Raw genomic sequence first — 20,604 nt, 5'->3', positions numbered from 1 at the left:
GCCTTCGAAGCTAAAGCAGATGTTGGAGAAGTTGGAACACTTCAACTTGAAAAGGGCTAAACCTTGATGGGATCATCTGTAAAGTTAATGATAGAGAGAAACACAGTGTTGTGCAGTCATTACTGTGTTTTATTAAAACAAGGCCCAAAAGTCATTTTACTTTTCCCATCACAGCTAGAAAAAATCTAGAAAAAATACAACAAAAATTAACCTGCCAAACTTCTGAAACATGCTAACAGTCCAAAGAGCAGATCAAGCATCTCAGTCACAGTCTGCAGAGGTTTGCCTCATGAGTCCAGATACAGGGAGTTAGTCGTCCTGGGGCGCCCCCTTCAGACTGGACCTCTGCTTCTTCTGGTCCATCTGGCCCATGACGCGGTACAGTTTTTTACGGGCCTCCTTGTGCCTCTTCAGCTTGGCCTCCTCCTCTTTCTCCTTCTGCTGCAGGAACTCCTTGTGTTTTGCGTGCTGCACCGTGCGGGCTTTCTTCCTCTTGTTGTGGTGGACTGTGGTCAGGGCATGGAGCAGAGCTGCCACCTGAAGGAATGGGTGAGAAAAACAGTATTTAGAGATAAAGTCATGTTGTAGTGCAGAGAGAAGTCCAAGGTCATCTGGTCAGTAAAGAATCCACAACAGACTGGGTCTAGTCTGCACAGTGTGGCCATCATTCTTTAAGTAATGATGATACGTCAATGTTGAGATCTGAACAAACAATACTTTTTATGTTGAGGGCCATTAGTGCTCACTCCTAATTAAAGATAATGAGCAGCTGTAGATTCAGGTTTTGCTCACCTTCTTTTCGTGAGGCTCCCTGATCACGGTGGGTCTCTGGAGATCTCTAGGCGTCTTTCCTTTGGGTTGTTGCTGTTTGGGCTTGCTCTTAAAGGGCAGAGCCTTCTGGAGCTCCTTAGGGATGTGGAGGGGGTTGAAGCGCCTTTGGGCTCGGACCACCGGCTGGAAGGGAAGGGAATGGATATTCACACATCAGGTCAGGATTTAGAGGAGCTGTTGTGTGAAGTACAGGTTGATAGATACTTTAACTGTATAACAACTCAACACAAATGAAGTGGAATACAGAGTTACACTTTTTACTTAGAATTACAATTCTTCAATCATTCATAGATTACCTTTTAAATGTGCCATGGAGGCCTAAAGTGTCAGGTAGGAATGGAGTGACTTTACTTTCCTTAAGCTTATTTTGGTCAAAGATAGCTGTTAATTACATCTTGTTCATTTGTGACTACCATCCCCATCGTGGGTCAGGTAGCCTCACACTATGGGTTTAGCTGTCCTTTTACGTTAATGAGAAATAAGAAATGTAGGCAATCTTTAAAATGAATTTAAGAACACATAAAGAGAACATAAACAGGAAAGTTCATTCCTATAAGTGCAATCTTTTATGCTATTTAAGAATATTACAAACAAAACCGAGAACAATAACACACATCTCACACTGATGTCAGTCAGTCACTATCAGTGACACATAGTGTCACATCTGACTACCAAGCCTGAAGACATGTGACAAACATCCCCAACTGGGATTTTGTTTTTTGTTAGCAGCTTTTAATCAGCGCCCTCTAGGGACATCTAATGAACATAAATACAAACCCACCTGACAACAAACCCTTTTCTCCCCTACACATATCTACCCAGACACAGACACAAATGCACAATGAAATATATGACCAATGATAATTTATCATTAAACTCTATTTTTTCAGGTTAGTGTTTGTCTATTAAATGCAAGAAAAACGTGTTTGATAAACGACTGAAATGATTAGAGACGATCAACATTTTGGTGATTCATTTTCTGTGTAATCATTTCATTTGATCACATTTTTGACCTGAAACCTTCTGGAATGAGCTGCATCACTAAGGGCAACACGCTGCTCTTAAAGGGCAACTCCACCAACTTCACACATTAAATTGTGTTTACAAGTTTTGGGGAGTACTACTACATATGTAAAAAGCCTGTGATATGATAAACTGCCTCAAGTGATGTCACTCAGTGGCTAAGTTGCATTGTGGGTAATGTAAGCACCAGGTTTTAAACAGCAGTCCACTGGTCTATCATTGCACTCCTATAACACTGTTGAACCAGAGATATCACCTTTTTCATTCCATGCATTCCTTTTCAAAACCTGCTGCCTATATTACCCACAATGCAGCTTAGCCACTGAGTGACACTACTGAAGGCAATTAATCAGACTACATGCAGTTTACTCCTTCTTTGACACAGTCAGTAGTACTCCCCAAGACCTTCGATGTGTAACATTGGTAGAGTTACTCTTTAATCCTTCCTATCAGCTGAGGTGTTGAGAAGTCTGTCAGGCTGAGGCTACCTTGTACAGAGAGTCTGTGTTGGGTTTGTTGCGGATGCCGAGGTCATGTTTGAGCTGCCCCAGGGTCCTCATGCCCGCCCAGCCATCCTTCTGCCCGACAGGCAGCAGCAGAGAGGTGACAGGGTTGTAGAGCTGAGGAACAGTCACTGGATACCAGGAGCGCAGGAACACAATGTCTGCACAACAACAGGTCACACAGAACCAAACACATCAAGACTAATACAGACAGGTCCTTCAGAGGCAACATATCATTGTAAAATGTATTCCTACACCTTTGCATAATGACTATAAAATAAAGATTAATAAAGATGACAGTAACTTTTACCAAATGTAAGCAGTACAGTCACAAACAGACACTCACCACTCATAAGCAGGCGGTCCTCAAACGTGGCTCTATAAGCTCCAGGTGGTGTCGACAGCGCCTTCTTGATCTGACCTCTGACCCCTGATACTGTCCGGACAGACGCACCTTCAAATTTAGCTACCTCCAACACTGTGTTGAACATGCCCTGTAAACACACAGAGAGAGTTCAATCAAAACACAAGAAGTATTAATGATGAGTTTTTTTCATCAAAACTCTGGCCTGAGTCAAGTTCTGTCAGCTTTGTTATTTTTGTGACAAGGATATTTTTTACGTAGTTTCTTTAATCCAAGACAGCTGTCTCTTATGGGAGACAACAAGAGCCACCTTGTTTGTTAACTATGCTGCTGATCAGCCTCCAAGTAAAGAGTCTCTAGAGCAAATAATAACTATTATGTGGAGTTTTTCACATAATTGATCAATCACATGTAGCTAAACCTATTTTTGGGGTCATACTAACTGAGATACCTAAAGGATAGACTGAAGTAAATAAAAGTTTCCCTACCTTAATGAAGCAGGTGTTCTTAAAGATCTTGTAGGGGTAACCAATGAGTTTGAGCTTCTTCACTACAGTCACAGACTTATCCAGGTCCAGGACAACTCCTGTGGCTGCAATACGGAAACTAGCCTGCAGACAGAAAACAGGAATTTAGAAACTAAATATCACCCAAAAGCCTTTAACACATAATTCCACATGAATCATTTATACAGCTGTGTTTAGACTCGGAGCCACATGACAGTTAAATTGTAAAAGTATTGTATAGTATTGTAAAGTATTATTGCCATTTTGCTATTTTCTGTTGCCATTTGCTAAACTGACAACGTTCTTAAGTTTTGAATTGAACCAAATGTTCACTCTCATCTTCACTGCTGTAACTTTTGTGAATAACTGACTTACTTTAGTTCCTGCTACTGACTGCACAGCTAAGAAGCCGGTGCCCTGCGGTGTGACAGGACCTTCAGTGAGACAAAGAGTCAGAACATGTATTATTATTATCAGACAGAGCTGATCATCAGAGACAAGACTGTGAACATTGCTTCTCAACAGACCTGGAATAAAAGTCTCTTTATAAGAAAGTCATAACTTCTGCTGACTTTACAGAGCCAATGCATCATAGATGACTTAACCCTTTGTTTCTACCACTTAAAAACAATACATACAAGTTAATGAATGCAGTAACTAGTGCAGCAATAATCAATCCATCATTAATAATCTTAGTAAGGCAGTGTTGTGTGTAAAGTAGGCGTTAACAGTATAATCTGATTATATCGTGTGACGGATGTATCAGAGTGGACGAAATATCAGCAGATTTGATCCTATCAGACGTGTCTGTCGGGCCTGGGAGCTAAACACACTGCAACTAAAGAAAACACATGAATCTTCACTAATGTAAAGACACATGGACAATATTTAGACTCAATGCTGCAAAGTGGGAAAACAAAACCAAAGACAAAAACGCTGCTAGTATCATTATGTACATGTAAACATGACCATTTGATATACAATCTACTTAAGGTCCATAAAGAAATCCAATTCAACCCTGAACACCATCAGTCAACAATGAAGCGTTTTTAAACTGTGTCTTACCCCAGATGGAGGCTCCACAGTGCATGTGCTGTGGTGTGTATTTGAGCAGGCGGTGGCGTCCGTTGTGATCCTCGATGTGGTAGAGGGGGATGGTCTGGAAGCGTCTCCAGCCTAATGACAGGATGAGGGGGTCCCGTGTCTTCAGGATGCGGTTGTGCCAGCGGTGTTTCTTCAGTCGCATCTGACACAGACACACAGTTTTAGATATGTGCTCACCATTTTGAAATGATACTGAGAAAATCTAGGGGGAAATGTAGGGGTATTTCTCATATCAGGACAGGGATTACTCTCTGCAAGAAGCAGCAACCACATAAAATAAACTAATAATGTCTGATACAGGAGCCACGAGCAGCCGTTATTTGATTGTATCCTATTCAGAGCTCCAGATTCACTTTTATACTGGTTGCACTGGTGTGCCTTACTTTTGCACTTAAGTGCACCAGCAAATAATTTAGGTCCACCCAGTAGCACATTTTGTGTTTCATAACAAATAATGAAAATGATTATAAGCAGGAATAAAGGTGCAGATTAATGTTCGTCTCCATTTAAATCAGCTTTGTTGTGAAAGAAGCCTAAAGAAGATGTAACAATTAGCAACCTCATGGACATTTACAGTTCATACTAATCATGAGCAAACAAAGTGCCCATGTCAGAACACACATGAAACCAGTGCACATACCTGCAGGTATCCTACGTTGCCCTCGCCGGAGCTCAGACCTCCGAGGATGATGGGATAGTGGGGATCGAAGTTTGTGACAAACTCACAGGGTAGGGAGGGGATTTCTAATCTGACGTACATTCCTGGTCGGAAGCCTTCGTACTGCACTCTGGTCTCATCATCCACGTCCTCAAACTCTGCCCGGTTCAGCTGAGGACAGGAAATATGATCATTAAATATTATTAGAGAAAAGCCAAGAACATATGAATCTAATTACTATGAGGGCAAAAGCACCCAAAAAAGAACACGTCTCTATAGAACACGTCTTTACAGAACACGTCTTTACAGAACACGTCTCTATAGAACACGTCTTTACAGAACATGTCTTTACAGAACACGTCTTTACAGAACACGTCTCTATAGAACACGTCTTTACAGAACACGTCTTTACAGAACACGTCTCTATAGAACACGTCTTTACAGAACACGTCTCTATAGAACACGTCTTTACAGAACACGTCTCTATAGAACATGTCTTTACAGAACACGTCTTTACAGAACACATCTCTATAGAACACGTCTTTACAGAACACGTCTCTATAGAACACGTCTTTACAGAACACGTCTTTACAGAACACGTCTCTATAGAACACGTCTCTATAGAACACGTCTCTATAGAACATGTCTCTATAGAACACGTCTTTACAGAACACGTCTTTACAGAACACGTCTCTATAGAACACGTCTTTACAGAACACGTCTCTATAGAACACGTCTTTACAGAACACGTCTTTACAGAACACGTCTCTATAGAACACGTCTTTACAGAACATGTCTTTACAGAACACGTCTTTACAGAACACGTCTCTATAGAACACGTCTTTACAGAACACGTCTTTACAGAACACGTCTTTACAGAACACGTCTCTATAGAACACGTCTTTACAGAACACGTCTCTATAGAACACGTCTTTACAGAACACGTCTCTATAGAACATGTCTTTACAGAACACGTCTTTACAGAACACATCTCTATAGAACACGTCTTTACAGAACACGTCTCTATAGAACACGTCTTTACAGAACACGTCTTTACAGAACACGTCTTTACAGAACACGTCTCTATAGAACACGTCTCTATAGAACACGTCTCTATAGAACACGTCTTTACAGAACACGTCTCTATAGAACATGTCTTTACAGAACACGTCTTTACAGAACACATCTCTATAGAACACGTCTTTACAGAACACGTCTCTATAGAACACGTCTTTACAGAACACGTCTTTACAGAACACGTCTTTACAGAACACGTCTCTATAGAACACGTCTCTATAGAACACGTCTCTATAGAACATGTCTCTATAGAACACGTCTTTACAGAACACGTCTTTACAGAACACGTCTCTATAGAACACGTCTTTACAGAACACGTCTCTATAGAACACGTCTTTACAGAACACGTCTCTATAGAACACGTCTTTACAGAACACGTCTCTATAGAACACGTCTCTATAGAACACGTCTTTACAGAACACGTCTCTATAGAACACGTCTTTACAGAACACGTCTTTACAGAACACGTCTCTATAGAACACGTCTTTACAGAACACGTCTTTACAGAACACGTCTTTACAGAACACGTCTCTATAGAACATGTCTTTACAGAACACGTCTCTATAGAACACGTCTCTATAGAACATGTCTTTACAGAACACTTCTCTATAGAACACGTCTTTACAGAACACGTCTTTACAGAACACGTCTCTATAGAACACGTCTCTATAGAACACGTCTTTACAGAACACATCTTTACAGCACATGTCTCTATAGAACATGTCTTTACAGAACACGTCTTTACAGAAGGCCTGAACCAGCTGTGGTACCTCCGCCTGTTTCTGCATCTCCTCCTTCAGGTCATCGAAGTAAGTGGCATCCCCATCATCATACTCTGAATCAAATCGCTCCTTAAGCCTGCGTTTCTTCTCCATACGCTTGTTCTTCTGGACCTCGTCATCATCCACCTTCACCAGTCTCTCTTCAGCTTCATCATCATGGTCATCATTCTCACTGTCCTGCTGGTGACAAGGTGCAGAATCAAAACATCATCCAATTGAGACAATCAACAGATAATAATGACAAACTGAAGTAAAAGTGATCTTCTTGAAACAGGCAGAGAGGAAATTACAGTTTGGTGGGGTACTCATATTCTAGTGGGACAGATGTTACTTTATATCTGGAACAGTAGAACAAACACAGAATCCACTACTGATATCAAAACTACATTCTTACCAAACAGAAATATTGTATAATGTTTCACTGTCAGTCAGTCAGTGGAAATAAATGGTTTGCACACACTTGACACAATAATGATTAAAGCAGAGTCAATATCACAACAAGTGATTAAAAAAACAAACATGCTGACATCTTCTTTATGTTGCATTTAACATTTTCCTTTTAGATCAAAAGATCCAGCTTCCATAACTTGACTTAACTTAATTTTAAAACCTTCCAAATACAAACTGTATGTGCACATATTCTTTAAGGGACGCATCTTTTGGGAGAAGTCAGGTAGGAACTCTAGTCACACTAGTTGCAAAAGTGTAGAGATAGTGATGTTGGTCGGTTCAACATGTGTGTCCAGAATGAAACATCTCATCAGATAAAAGATCTGAATTCATCTATTCTATGTAAACAGGAGACCTACCTCAGCTGCATCCTGCTGCCCAGTTTGTCCCTTGTGGACTTCTCCTGTTTCCAAGTCCTCAAAGTCTCCATACAGCTCCTCTAGACACAACCAAACAACAACACACTGTATGTGAAGGACTTGATGCTACCACAGGGTCCTTGTGCTTCAACAGTCCGGAAAGGACTCAAAGTTACACCAGTATACTTCAAATCCAAACTGCTCAGCCCCTCCCACTTGTTTGGTACTGAAGGTTTCACATTAAACTGAATAATTCAGTAGTTATAATTGTTTATGTTTTCTACCATAAGTCAAAATTTTGATGAGTGTACGTGACTGAGCACACTGGTTCTCCTCTCCTCTCTTACCATCCTCCTTCAGCAGTGTGGCAGCATCTTGGCCCTCTTCCCACTTCCCTGTTACAAAGCAGTCCCTGATGGAGTTCAGCATCTGGAAAAAAAAACACGACAACAAGTATTTAAATTTCAGTTTCATATCGACAGCTCATTAACAACTCGAGACACTCTGAACTGTCCCTGTAACACCAGTGCATCACCAACAACTGTACCTCTTCCAGGTCCCAGTTGTGGGAGGTGTCGGGCTGGAAACGAGAGCAGTCGACTGCGTTTGCTTGGAACTTTTTGCTGTTTTGAGGGCGGCTGACTCGAAACAGCCCCCCCAGCTCCTCATCCTCATCCTCCTCATCCTCTGCCTCTACAACTGAAAACAAAAAATGATGATTGTTAAGAGACACTGAAGATCTTGATCCATAATATCATGTAGCTTTGAAATTTATATTCAAAGCCTCTGATATTTGTTACAAAATGCCAAAATATGCCTTAATACACAGCTTCTGCTTATCACTTGGGCAGTTTGCTGTTTTGTAGGAGACACAGAGCTACAGACAGCTAATCATACTACAGGAGCAGCAAACTGGAAGCTGTGTGAATGACCGTATTATGGCTAAAACATGAATATTGGAACATACAGATCTCTTATTAAATGGACAGTATGTAGAAATGGATCATACTTTAGAGTAGTTTAACTAATATGTGTAATGATCAGGACATTTTACACTGTAAAGATAAACTAGTCAGAGAGCTCTGCTGGACAAACCAAGTTTCTCTTTCTAAATGACCTTAAACCTTTGACATATGCTTCTGCTGACATACATTATGGTAATACTAATTAGAGCTAGCCTAACAAACTCATGGGCCTGATGTATTGTCCTCACATATACAGGGTATTTCCTTTAGCATACATACTTTATATAGGAACACAGATTTATGTACACTTGCAACCAAAGCTACCTGAACCGTAAACCAGTTTTCTCAGATTCGGAGCAGCTTCTTGTTGCCGTAGAAAAGCTTCTGATGCTTTCTGCTGCAGAGCGTCCTTCCACCTCAGAGCCCCTGTGGACCGAAACAGGAGAATGAACTTAGCTGAGAGATGATGAATAAAACCACTGAACCTCCAGGTGCTAACCTTCATTATCACAACATGGCCTGTATGTTTGTGTCTTATCTTCAGACTCTATTTGACCTATGAAAGCTTTACAGTCCTTGTCTGTATCATATTTACTCAACAGGGAAAGAATTCCAGCAAACTTTCTGTATCATCTGAGCAGACACACACTGTCCCTGTACAGCTCCACGGTATCATCTTGCTTTTAAGCTTGGTTAGCCCCGGGATCCCAGATTGATTTGAGATGACGTTATTTACACCATCAACTCGTGGTCAAGCTCGTCCACCCACTCCAGACGGGGTAAGTCTAACACTTAAGTAACACTTTAAACTTAACAGCTACAGTGAAGATTGAGGGGTGAAAACAGTGTAAACTACATCTTCTCAAATCAATTTGGAATTTCAGGGCTTCTGCAGACTTGGATTATACAGGACGAGCTGTATGGAGACGCTTTAGAGTTTCTTTTTGTTAGTTTTTTTCCGTTTTAAATCAAGTCTCCAGCTGCTTCAGTTGTTTAGCAGAATGCTGCGACTCTGTTTTGCTGTGAAGCTCCAGAAATGTTTTGTGGACTACGAGACTTCACCTGACTTACAGATTTAAAGTGAAAAACATTGGATTAGTACAAAACATACCCTGATTTTAGGAATGTGAATCAGCATCAGAAGAGAAGAAGTATTTATTTACCCTGCTCTTCCTCCTCCTCCTCCTCCTCCTCCTCCTCCTCACTCGCTGATTGTTTCTTCACCGTAGCGTCACCTGCTTCATCCTCCTCTTCCATCGATTCGTCTTCTGAGTCTTCGTCATCATCTTCCTCCTCTTCATCATCATCATCACTCTCTTCCGAACAGTTTCCAGAGTCTCCTGCTCTCCCAGCCTCCCCCTCTTCTTCGCTCATCTCCAGCTCGTCTTCGCTATCAGCAAACACCGGCACCTCCTCCTTCCTCTCCTCCAGCTTCTGTTTCTTCACTGGTGGAGGCTCTCTAACATTCTTGTCACTGGTGTCCGATTTGGCTCTAGCCTCTTTGAGAAAAGTGGACAGGTTATCCTCATCTTCATCTTCATTCTCTTCTTGCTCCTCCCGGTCACCGTCTTCACTCTCATCATCATCATCATCATCATCACTGGAGCCACTGACATCACTGCCCTCCTCCTCCTCCTCAGCAAAGACCACCTTCCTCCTCTTCCTCTGGGTGTTAGGGTCCCAGACTTGCTCCTCCTGAAGACCCTCCTTCTCTCTGTTGCACGCACACACACACACACGAAAAGTTAACATTCTGTCAAATACAAGGCTGCAGATAATATATATATATATATATATATAGATAGATATATATAATCTGCAGCAGTAGAACATTTGAATGCTTTGTGTTTACATCATATAGTTAGGAACACAAAGTAGGAGCCACATTGAGAGGCTCAAGTTCATCCCTTTAATCTCTCACATAAACACTCAGAGGCCACTTCAGCAGGTGCACCTCCCTCATACTGGGCAGGATCCCTCTTTACACCCACAACAGCATGAATCCTTGATGACATGCATTCAAAATGTGGCAGAAAACTATCCTTAAAGCTTCTGCTCCAGGCTCCCTGGTAGCGCCCCATGTACAGAGGCTGAGGGTTTGAATCTGACCTGTGGCCCTTCCTGCCTGTCATCCCCCTCTCTCATCTCATTTCCTGTCATTTTTCTAAGCTCTCTAAGCTAACTAATAACGAAGGACTTTAACTATGAAGAATTTATAGGAAATTAAATGTGTTTATCAGCTTTGTTTGCAACGATTCTTCAATAATATTTTATGGAGGAAGAGTATTTACGGCCGCTCAGTTGACCACTACTCAAGACAAACGCACCATCAGTTGAAGATACCCTTTCAAGCAGGTAGCTCTGTTGTAATTAAATTCAAATCCCTGCTGCACTGGGCTGACAAGGCCGAGCCGAGCCGAGCCGAGCCAGCACGTGTATGGAAAAGCTCCATAATGCTCTGTACTGTAATCTGTATCTGAAGAAAAGAAGCGAAGCGAGGAGTTGTGAGGTGTCTCACCCGCTCTGCTCGTCGATGTCTGCGGGGTCCAGGGTGGCAGAGCCGCTGAACAGAGACACCTTACTGGCAGCCATCTTGACATCCAGGGTGGCATGTGTGTCAATGAGAGACTGGACCAGCTCTGTGGTGGGCCGCACCTCCTCCTGTATGAGGGAGAGAAGAATACACTTCACACCAGCTACAAACAATGGTTGTACGCATGTTACTGAACCAAAAACAGGCTGTCAGAAGCTTAAACACACACACACCTGCTGTTGTTTGACGTGGCTAGCAGGAAGGTCAATATACACAGCGTCCTTGTCGTAGACGACCCCCCCGACCCCGGCCATAGGTGCATAGAGAAGACGTTCCTTCTCATTCAGCGCTCTCTTCTTCTGAGCATCTGGCAGTGCACACGGGTCTGGCAGGAAGTTTACGTCTGCAACCTGAAAGTCTCCAACACCTGCAGAGAGAAAACACACAAATATATATGATTGTAAATGTTTCCAGGGACCTTCCATCAGTACTATGTGGAGCATTTCTGCTTTAGACAGTATGACGTACAGTGCAAAAGGTTTTTTAAGGTAACCAGCTCTATGATTACGTACCTGGGATATGGACCTGGCCTTTGTTTTTCAAATATGTCCCCCGCAGGTAGCCGTAGAGCGACACCGTCCGGTCACACTTGGGGTCTGTTCTCAACCTCTCAGGGTCAGTCAAGTCCTCCATACTGTTTGAAAGCAGAACAGGAAATTGAGAAAATGTTGGAGCGAGTATAAAGTAAAAGTATACGAGCACATTTAGAAGTTGTTTCTTTTTATCCCTGACATGACATTGTTAGTCATGGTGACACAGTCACAGTCCAGCTACCTTTCAGGACCAAACAAGTCATCAGCGGCGCTCCTTATAAAACACATTCTTGATTTGCATAAAACAGAACAGAACATTTGGACACATCCAGTCTGTCATTTGTATCCCACTGTGTCCAATGAGTCCAATGAGTCCACAGGGCAAATACTGTAAATCTGCTGCAAACAAACGGGGCAAACTACCGTAATACTCATTACTCACCGGTCCACCAGGACATAAGGGTGGGAGGTCTGCCAAACCAGAGGACGAAACTTCATGACGGAGATGAAGCGGCCGAGGTTCTTCACCTCCTGAATCTGATATTCACCGTACACCATCCCAGACAGATAGAACAGCTTGGCCCCCTGACAGGTTCAAACACAACATCCATGTAAAAGGGTTAAAAAAGGTCATACTGTCACAATACATACGCGTTATAGTTAACGTACAACACTCTTTACATCAAACAACGTGTGTTTACCTGGTAGACCTCAGTCCAGAAGCGATGTTTAAGGTTTTTCTTGGTCTTCCTCAGTACCTTGTTGTTCTTGAATGAATCCAAGTGAGTCAACACACCCATGATCCGAGGGAAGCCGTGTACCTGACAGATGTTGAGGAACTCAAAAGTCTCCATCTCAAAGCCAAAGCTGGCATCAATCAGCATCAAAACCTGGAGGGAACAAAAACACAATGCATCCCTCAACAGTTTATTCAAATTAAGTTATTCAGCTACAGTACTGAAGTGAATGAAGACTGTCACTCACCAGGCTTAGCACAAAGTACACGGACATGTTTTATTATGTGATACTCACTGTAATCAGCTCTTTCATACATGTATTAAATGTGCTACTTTACTGTGAATTGTTAAACTCACCAGGTCAGCCACTTTTGCGAGGTCGATCATTGTATTAATGTCATTGTTGCACTCCATGAAAGTGAGACGCCGCTTCTTGCCTAAAGAGTACAAAAAGTAGTCGCTTATCAAACACCATAAATAATGACACATTATGGTTAATGGCCTCGTGATGCACTGATCGCCATGAAAAGATCAATTATTGCCTAATGTGTTAGTTAGCTTCTTCTCCAAATGTCCTGTTTGTGTGGCAGCTCATGACGTTATTCTACAAACAAGCTGGAAGTGTCTGAAGTGAAACCGACAGGAATTCTCTCATAACATTTCATGGGAAACACTTTAATAATAGTTGCAATATTTCAGTCCTGACCCATGTGGAGCCATGATGCTTTACCGGCTATTAAAAATGGGAAAATGTTCTAAAAACAAGACATTTATCATCATTTTTGTTGTTGTCAATGTAACTTTGTTTGCCAATCTCTGAAAAACTGTATCTACTAATCTATAAAGCTGTAAAACTGCTGGAGTGACTTACTACAAACATATGACAACAGCAGCACTTGATAGAGGTGAAGCATCACTAACCCATCAATGAAAGAAGAAAACTTACCAGAGACGATGGTGACGGGTCCACATATGTCCCCCAGCTTCTGTCGGGTGAAGTTTTTGATCAGGCAGCGGATCAGGGTACTTTTTCCCACTTTAGGCGGCCCAACAACAACAATCACAACCGGAGGGGGTTCCAAAGGAGTCCGGTCTACAAGAGGGATGTGATGCTTTTTGGCCTTTATGTCCTGAGCCCTAAAGAAACAAATACAAGAGTCATTTCACACAGTTTGGGTCATTACTCACATTTTTATTAGTCTAGTATACTGGACTTTAATTAGGGGTTAGGGTTGTTCCTAAGAGAGCCATCAGGGGTTGAGTTTAACTGTAAAGTTGATGAATTCTGAGTATGTATGTTTCTCTCAATCAACTAACTGAGATTGTTTAGCTCATGTGTGGAGAATGAAATTAGCCATCATCACTGAAGCTCATAGGCAATGAGTCAAAACAGCAACACGTCATTAAAAGGCAGAGCCTCTGTTTTAGTCCAGTGGACGTTGACATATCAGTGCATGTTTATGACGACTGTGCACATTACTCCTTAAAAAAAAAAAAAAGAGCCCAAGTCATGTGCACCGACATGAAAATGTTTTTACAAATATAATGCAGAAAAATATGCTTGTGGTAATTTACAATTATTAAAGTGAAGGTAGTGATTATTAAATATCCTGCCTCTGTTACACATCATCATTGCAAAAGATGTGTGTTTATGGACCGAAACATCGATATCAAACATGTTTCACTCCCTTATATTGGTTTGGGCATCAGACTGACCTGTGGAAGGTCTTGGCCATGCGTACAGCGGACTGAACCGCAAACGCTTTGGGATTGCGTTTCCGGTCATCCTGCTCTGTGGAGCCTTGCTGCTTCCTCAGCTTCTTCTTCTCTACCTTTGGCCCGCTGTGCTTCTGCTGGTGTCGCTTCTGTTCCTTCACTTTTCCGTCCATCCTGTCGACTAGAGCACAAACAATTTGCGGGTAGAAAATACAGTTACTGGGACTTTCCATGTTATAACAGCACTGAATTGCACTAGCATGGAAGAGTTTACAAACCAGTGACAGGCTCTCTGACTGCTTCTATTACATTCAAAGCTAAAGTGTGTGACCGTCCACACCTGGCTGTCATGTCAATGGAGAGAGATAATTAAATGATGGTGGTGTTTGGAAAAGTCACCTCTGTGGATGTATTTGAATCTAAATTTCCAAAACCCGGAAAATTCAACACCTGAAAGTGTTACAGGGATTTGCTTTACCTCAATGCCTTAAAAAAGTGTAAAACTCAACAACATATTTCAGGTTTGAATCATTGATAGATTCATCAGAGGTACTCTCTTCTTCAGCCACTCAACAATACAGAATCAATTACACACATAATAAAATCAATGACACACAACTGACAGTTTTTATATGGAGACAATAATGCACAACAGTATGCACAGTCATATCCTAACACAATAACAATAATGTTTTTTTTTGCCAATACTTAACCAAAGCCATGCACAATTTCCATGAACAAACAAATATTAATTGGAAAACATTGTATTTTGTCATGTTAAAGCCAGGCCTTTGGTTTCACTAAAACATGAGCTGTTTAGTGTTTAGTGTCCTCTTTAACATTCAGTTTGCTGAACTATACTCTGAATAACGATTATCAGATATGTATTTCAGCTGGCTTGTTCTCAGGCAGGGACACACGTGTTTGTCTTTGTGTGTATTGTAAGGTGACCAGTGAGGGACCAGAATGAAACAAGCTACAGTCTGTTTACAACATCATGTCTGTTTCTCTGCCTGTATGAACTGAAGCTAGCATCATGTCTGTTTCTCTGCCTTTAAGAACTGAAGCTAGCTAGCACAGTCCGGTTCCTTCACGACAGCTATCTTACACATACACGTGTGTTAAATATTCCCAAAAACACAAATTATGAGTCGCAGTACCTGAAGTTAACCCAGTTCTGGTCTGGTCCCAGTCAGAGCCTGTTTTCTTCAGAGCTCACATGTGTATCATGACCTCCGGCCCGGAAGCGTACAGAGGAGTCACTTCGTAAGTGAGACGAGTGGAAACAACATTCTATGATACGGTTCCGCACGAGTGTAACAGGCTACAGGGCCCGTACAATGGCGCCCTCTGCCTGTTGAGCGGTGAAAAGTCATGAAGCTTCTCCGGTGGCCACAGAGTTAGAGAACAAAGGTCAAACTGTTTCCACCTGTTTGTTATTATATTATGTTATTTACTTATTTTATCTTCAAATGCGTGTTTAATACAAAATACATATACATTAAGAATATTATATTATGAGATGTTTATATTTGATTACCTTACGTTTAATGATGATGATGATAATAATAATAATAATGATAATAATAATAATAATAATGATAATAATAATAATAATAAGTAGTAGTAGTAGTAGTAGTAGTTGGCGCACTCCTTAATATCTTAGATATATATTAACTAACATTAAACTGGAGTTGGCCTTGGACAAAAAGACAAAACAATAAAAAGAAATCTGAACAAAGACAAGTTATTAAAGAAGATAAACTATATCATTTGTTGTGCAATACCTTTAAATACTGTCACTGTTTCCTGCCTCATCCAAGTGCCTTCATTGTTCGATGTGTACAGCCTGCAGATAGAGGACACTACCTCATCATATCTATGTTGTTGTCTTTATCATGTTTTATGTGTTTATTCTACTGCTGCTGGCCTCTGAGAATCACCAAACATCATGTTATTGTTTGCCTGCAATGACAAAGTTTCTTCTGTCATATGAAGAACAAGAATGTAAAAAAAGATTAGTAAAATATAGTAAACAGACAAAGAGAAGAGATTAAAGAGTAAAGAGAAAAGAAATCAGAATTATGACGTGACATTGAAAAGATCGATACATTCTGCAGTCCTGAACGTCTCAAACCACTTTGTGTGAGCTTGAAGTTTAATGTTCAGCTGGTTGGCAGACCTTCACAGGGACTGTGGGCCGGGCCAGAGGTGATACATCTGACAAACTGCTGCCTCAAAGCTTCACAGCCACAAATCTGTTGTTTCCTTCACTTGTAAGTTCCTCTTTATGCTGTGGCTTTCATATTTTAGCATCATCTCTCACAATTGCGCACTGCCTAAATCTAATAAAATGAGACAGTACACAGCATCAGCCCCTCTCTGCGTCGGAGTTACGGTTTACATGAAGTCGTAGGGGCTGTCAGGTAAACTCTGTGTCCTACTGGTGGGCAGCAAAGCCTCACTGTGCCTCAGTGGACACACACTCTCTGCAATTACAACAAGTTTAACATCTACTTCACTCACAGTACTCACAGTAACAGCACATAACTTGATTCAGTGTTACCAGAGCTGCAGTAAAGACTTGGTGCCACTAGATGGTGCCAGCAGACAAATTACATTCCTGTGGACACAAATGTAGACTCACAAGAGAGATGAAAAAATGTGACAAAGGACATAAAATGAATAAAACAGTAAGTCTAATGGCAGTGAACATGAGAAAATACTTCACTCCTTCACCTCCATCCTACAACACTAATCCCCAAACGTCCGCACGCTGAGAAAAACATGAACACAACTAAATATGATCATCTGTTAATCCTTTTCCTTTTTGATATACAAGACATGTAATCAATGTTTTACCTCATCAGCTTCAGTGGTTTTTGTAAATATATACTTCTTCTGAATCTGATGGCAGCAACACGTTTCAACATGTTGGGACAGGAGCAACAAGGAGGTTCAACACTTTGTCAACACATGAATGTATAAAAGATTTTACTACATGAACACTTTGTTAAACTGTTGTCAGTAAACACAGTTCATATCCTGCGTTCTGATTTCATTTACTTTTTACACAGAATCCCAACTTTTGTGGATCCGAGCTTGTACAATCATAATTACAATCACCGTCATCATCATCATCCTCGTCTTGTCATCACTGTTATCATTAGCATGGTGTTATGAAGAGTCCAGTATATCCGGAGCTGTTCTCAAAGCCTTTGAACTTCCTCTCTTTAACATCGAGTGCTTGTTGTCCTTTGGATGATCCATTTTCACCATCCTTCCAATAATACTAGAACCGTTGTAATCATCTGGTTGGCTACATCTGGTATTTAACCCCACCCTCTCAGAAACACAGAGCCAGAGCCAAACTACTGACAGTGGATTAGTAGCTGTTCATTAGTATTTACTGCAGGTCACTGATCCTTCTTTTATGTTACATTATTTGTATTTCTTCTAAAACCATCTGTTTTACTAATTCTCATCGTCAATCAATCAACAATTCTATCAACTTTTAGACAAACGTGACCCGAGCATCGCCCCATAAGTCATCAGTTCATTACAATACAATAAAGTGACCTGACATCTCAAAACTAAAGAGGAAGTTGAACTAGAAACCAGAAAAGGTCACGTTTTATGCAGAAAATGTAAATTGGCTCACGGCTGAAAGATTTTTAAAAAAGGAGCTTCATTATCTTTGTGTATATCAGTAATCCAAAATGCGACATCCATAAAAAAGTGACTCCACTTATAAAAAAGAACATATATCAGGACTATACAGTAGATGATTGGTGAGAACAACCCTGTCCAGACACTTTCCAAGCAGCATCATAAAATCTGAAGTAGATCATAAAACATGATTCATGCTCAGCACAATTTGTTTGTCAAACATCCGCTGAAAGGTCTCAGAATATCTGGAGTGAGAACCAAAGAAGATTAAGAAGACGGATGGAGGGCTCTGGATAATAGCAGAGGGATGGAACGATGGAAGGTTATCCAGCAGCAGAAGAAAATCAACTGAAGGTTTTGTCATTTGAATTCATTTTGAGAACTGTTAAAAACATTTATGTTGCTAATTTATGCCATTAAAAAGAAGCTGGATTTTTGTGTGACTTTGCCACAGTGGAAGAAGTGATGTGATCTTTTACTTCAGTTAAAGTAAAAAGCAACATCATGGTGAAAAAGTACTCAGTTACAAGTCAAAGTCCTGCAGCTCCATGGCCACGGAACTGAGCCAGACGGCAGATGATTGGTTAAGAAATATGAAAAGGTGTCGGTGCTGTACTGTTCAATATTACTGATCATGAAATGTTGCTGAAAAGAATAAATGTTTTGAATTTGACAGTTTGCATTATCATTGATAAAAACTTAGTTAAACAATAGTGTACAAACTGTTTTCTTTAATGTGCTCTCCCCGATGGCAGTGGTCACCCCAATGGCACAATGTGACACAACACAACCACTACTCAGGACAAAGAGCTCAAGGTATCCACCTGGCTTCCAAACTCCCCTGATCCTGAACCACATGATCATCTGTAAGACATCCTGGACCAAGTCAGATCCACCGAGGCCCCATCGTTGACTAGACTTTTCTCTGACCCATCAGGGGTTGACCTGTGGTTTCTGGCACCAGGACTTTGGTGCTGAGGTTTCTCAGCAAAACATTGCTCTGTAATGAGGTCATCAATGTTATTCACTTCATCTGGTCTTAATGTTGTGGCTGATCAGTGTACTTTACCAGACACACAGACGAAAAGCAGTTTATAACTAGAACAAATGCAACAGATCATCTTATAATTAAAAAAGGATGAACATATTTCACACAACAAATTACTTCAGAAAATGGTTTAATAATTAGTACATCTTGTTTAAAATCATCATCAAGAGCATTTTCTGAAGACAATAGATGACCATGTAGGTCGACTGTGAAAGCAGCTTATTATGACCCATTGTTACCTTTATTGTCACTTGGTGACCTCTAGTGGCCATAGTAAATCTTACAGCAGCAAAAGAAGAAGATGGGGGGCGTAGTGGAAGAGGTTGGGACTGGACAGACAGGACTCTAATCAGGACACTGGTCACTGCATTTCATTATGTAGTTAAGTTACGTCTCATACATAACATAACATGAAATAGCATAACATAACATAACATGAAATAACATAACATAACATGAAATAACACAACATAACAACATAACATGAAATTACATAACATAACATAACATGAAATAGCATAACATAACATAACATGAAATAACATAACATAACATGAAATAACACAACATAACAACATAACATGAAATTACATAACATAACATATAACATGAAATAACATAACATAACGTGAAATAGCATAACATAACATAACATAAAATTACATAACATAACATAACGTGAAATAGCATAACATAACAACATGAAATTACATAACATAACGTGAAATAGCATAACATAACATAACATGAAATTACATAACAAAACATAACATAACATGAAATAACATAACATAACATGAAATAACATAACAAAACATAACATGACATGAAATAACATAACGTAACATGAAATAGCATAACATAACATAACATGAAATAACATAACATAACGTGAAATAGCACAACATAACATAACATAACATTACATTACATAACATAACATAACGTGAAGTAGCATAACATAACATAACATAAAATTACATTACATAACATAACATGAAATAGTATAACATAACATAACATGAAATTACATAACATAACATAACGTGAAATAGCATAACATAACATAACATGAAATTACATAACATAACATGAAATAGCATAACATAACATAAAATGAAATAACCTAACATGAAATAACATGAAATAACATGAAATAACATAACATAACATAAAATAGCATAACATAACCTAACATGAAAAAAACATGAAATAACATAACATAACATAAAATGAAATAACATAACATAACATAACATGAAATAAGATGAAATAACATAACATGACATGAAATAACATAACATAACATAACATGAAATAACATAACATAACATGAAATAACATGAAATAACTAAACATAACATGAAATAGCATAACATAACATGAAATAGCATAACATAACATAACATGAAATAACAACATAACATAACATGAAATACCATAACATAAAATAACATAACATAACATAAAATAACATAACATAGCATAACATAACATAAAATAACAACATAACATACATGACATAACATAACATGAAATAACATAACACAACACAACATGAAGTAACATAACATAACATGAAATAGCATAACATAACATGAAATAACAACATGAAATAACATAACATGAAATAACATAACATAACATGAAATAACATAACATAAAATGAAATAACAAATATAACAC

At 39.9% G+C, this 20,604-nt stretch overlaps 1 protein-coding gene across 2 annotated transcripts; it reads right to left on the bottom strand.

Annotated features, from left to right (window-relative positions):
- Positions 1-108: 108 nt before the first annotated feature.
- On the bottom strand, positions 109-15,452 carry bms1 (BMS1 ribosome biogenesis factor). 2 transcript variants are annotated; one of them, XM_073490155.1, is made up of 23 exons: positions 15,362-15,452; positions 14,202-14,382; positions 13,432-13,622; positions 12,843-12,922; positions 12,450-12,638; positions 12,191-12,333; positions 11,728-11,849; positions 11,389-11,582; positions 11,141-11,283; positions 9,786-10,336; positions 8,947-9,048; positions 8,205-8,356; positions 8,005-8,086; positions 7,658-7,737; positions 6,837-7,028; positions 4,972-5,160; positions 4,293-4,473; positions 3,603-3,661; positions 3,210-3,332; positions 2,704-2,851; positions 2,343-2,518; positions 793-954; positions 109-537 (listed from the first exon to the last, which is right to left on the bottom strand). In XM_073490155.1, exons 2-23 carry the CDS (start codon positions 14,372-14,374, stop codon positions 310-312), a joined length of 3,660 nt encoding a protein of 1,219 aa, XP_073346256.1. In that variant the 5' UTR covers positions 14,375-14,382; positions 15,362-15,452; the 3' UTR covers positions 109-309. The 2 variants fall into 2 exon arrangements, with proteins under 2 accessions (XP_073346256.1, XP_073346257.1); XM_073490156.1 differs by having other exon boundaries at positions 6,837-7,025.
- Positions 15,453-20,604: the final 5,152 nt, after the last annotated feature.

Source organism: Pagrus major, chromosome 20 (assembly GCF_040436345.1).
Source record: "Pagrus major chromosome 20, Pma_NU_1.0".
In the NCBI taxonomy this organism is placed as follows: domain Eukaryota; kingdom Metazoa; phylum Chordata; class Actinopteri; order Spariformes; family Sparidae; genus Pagrus; species Pagrus major.
This window is presented reverse-complemented; position numbering and strand designations above follow the sequence as displayed.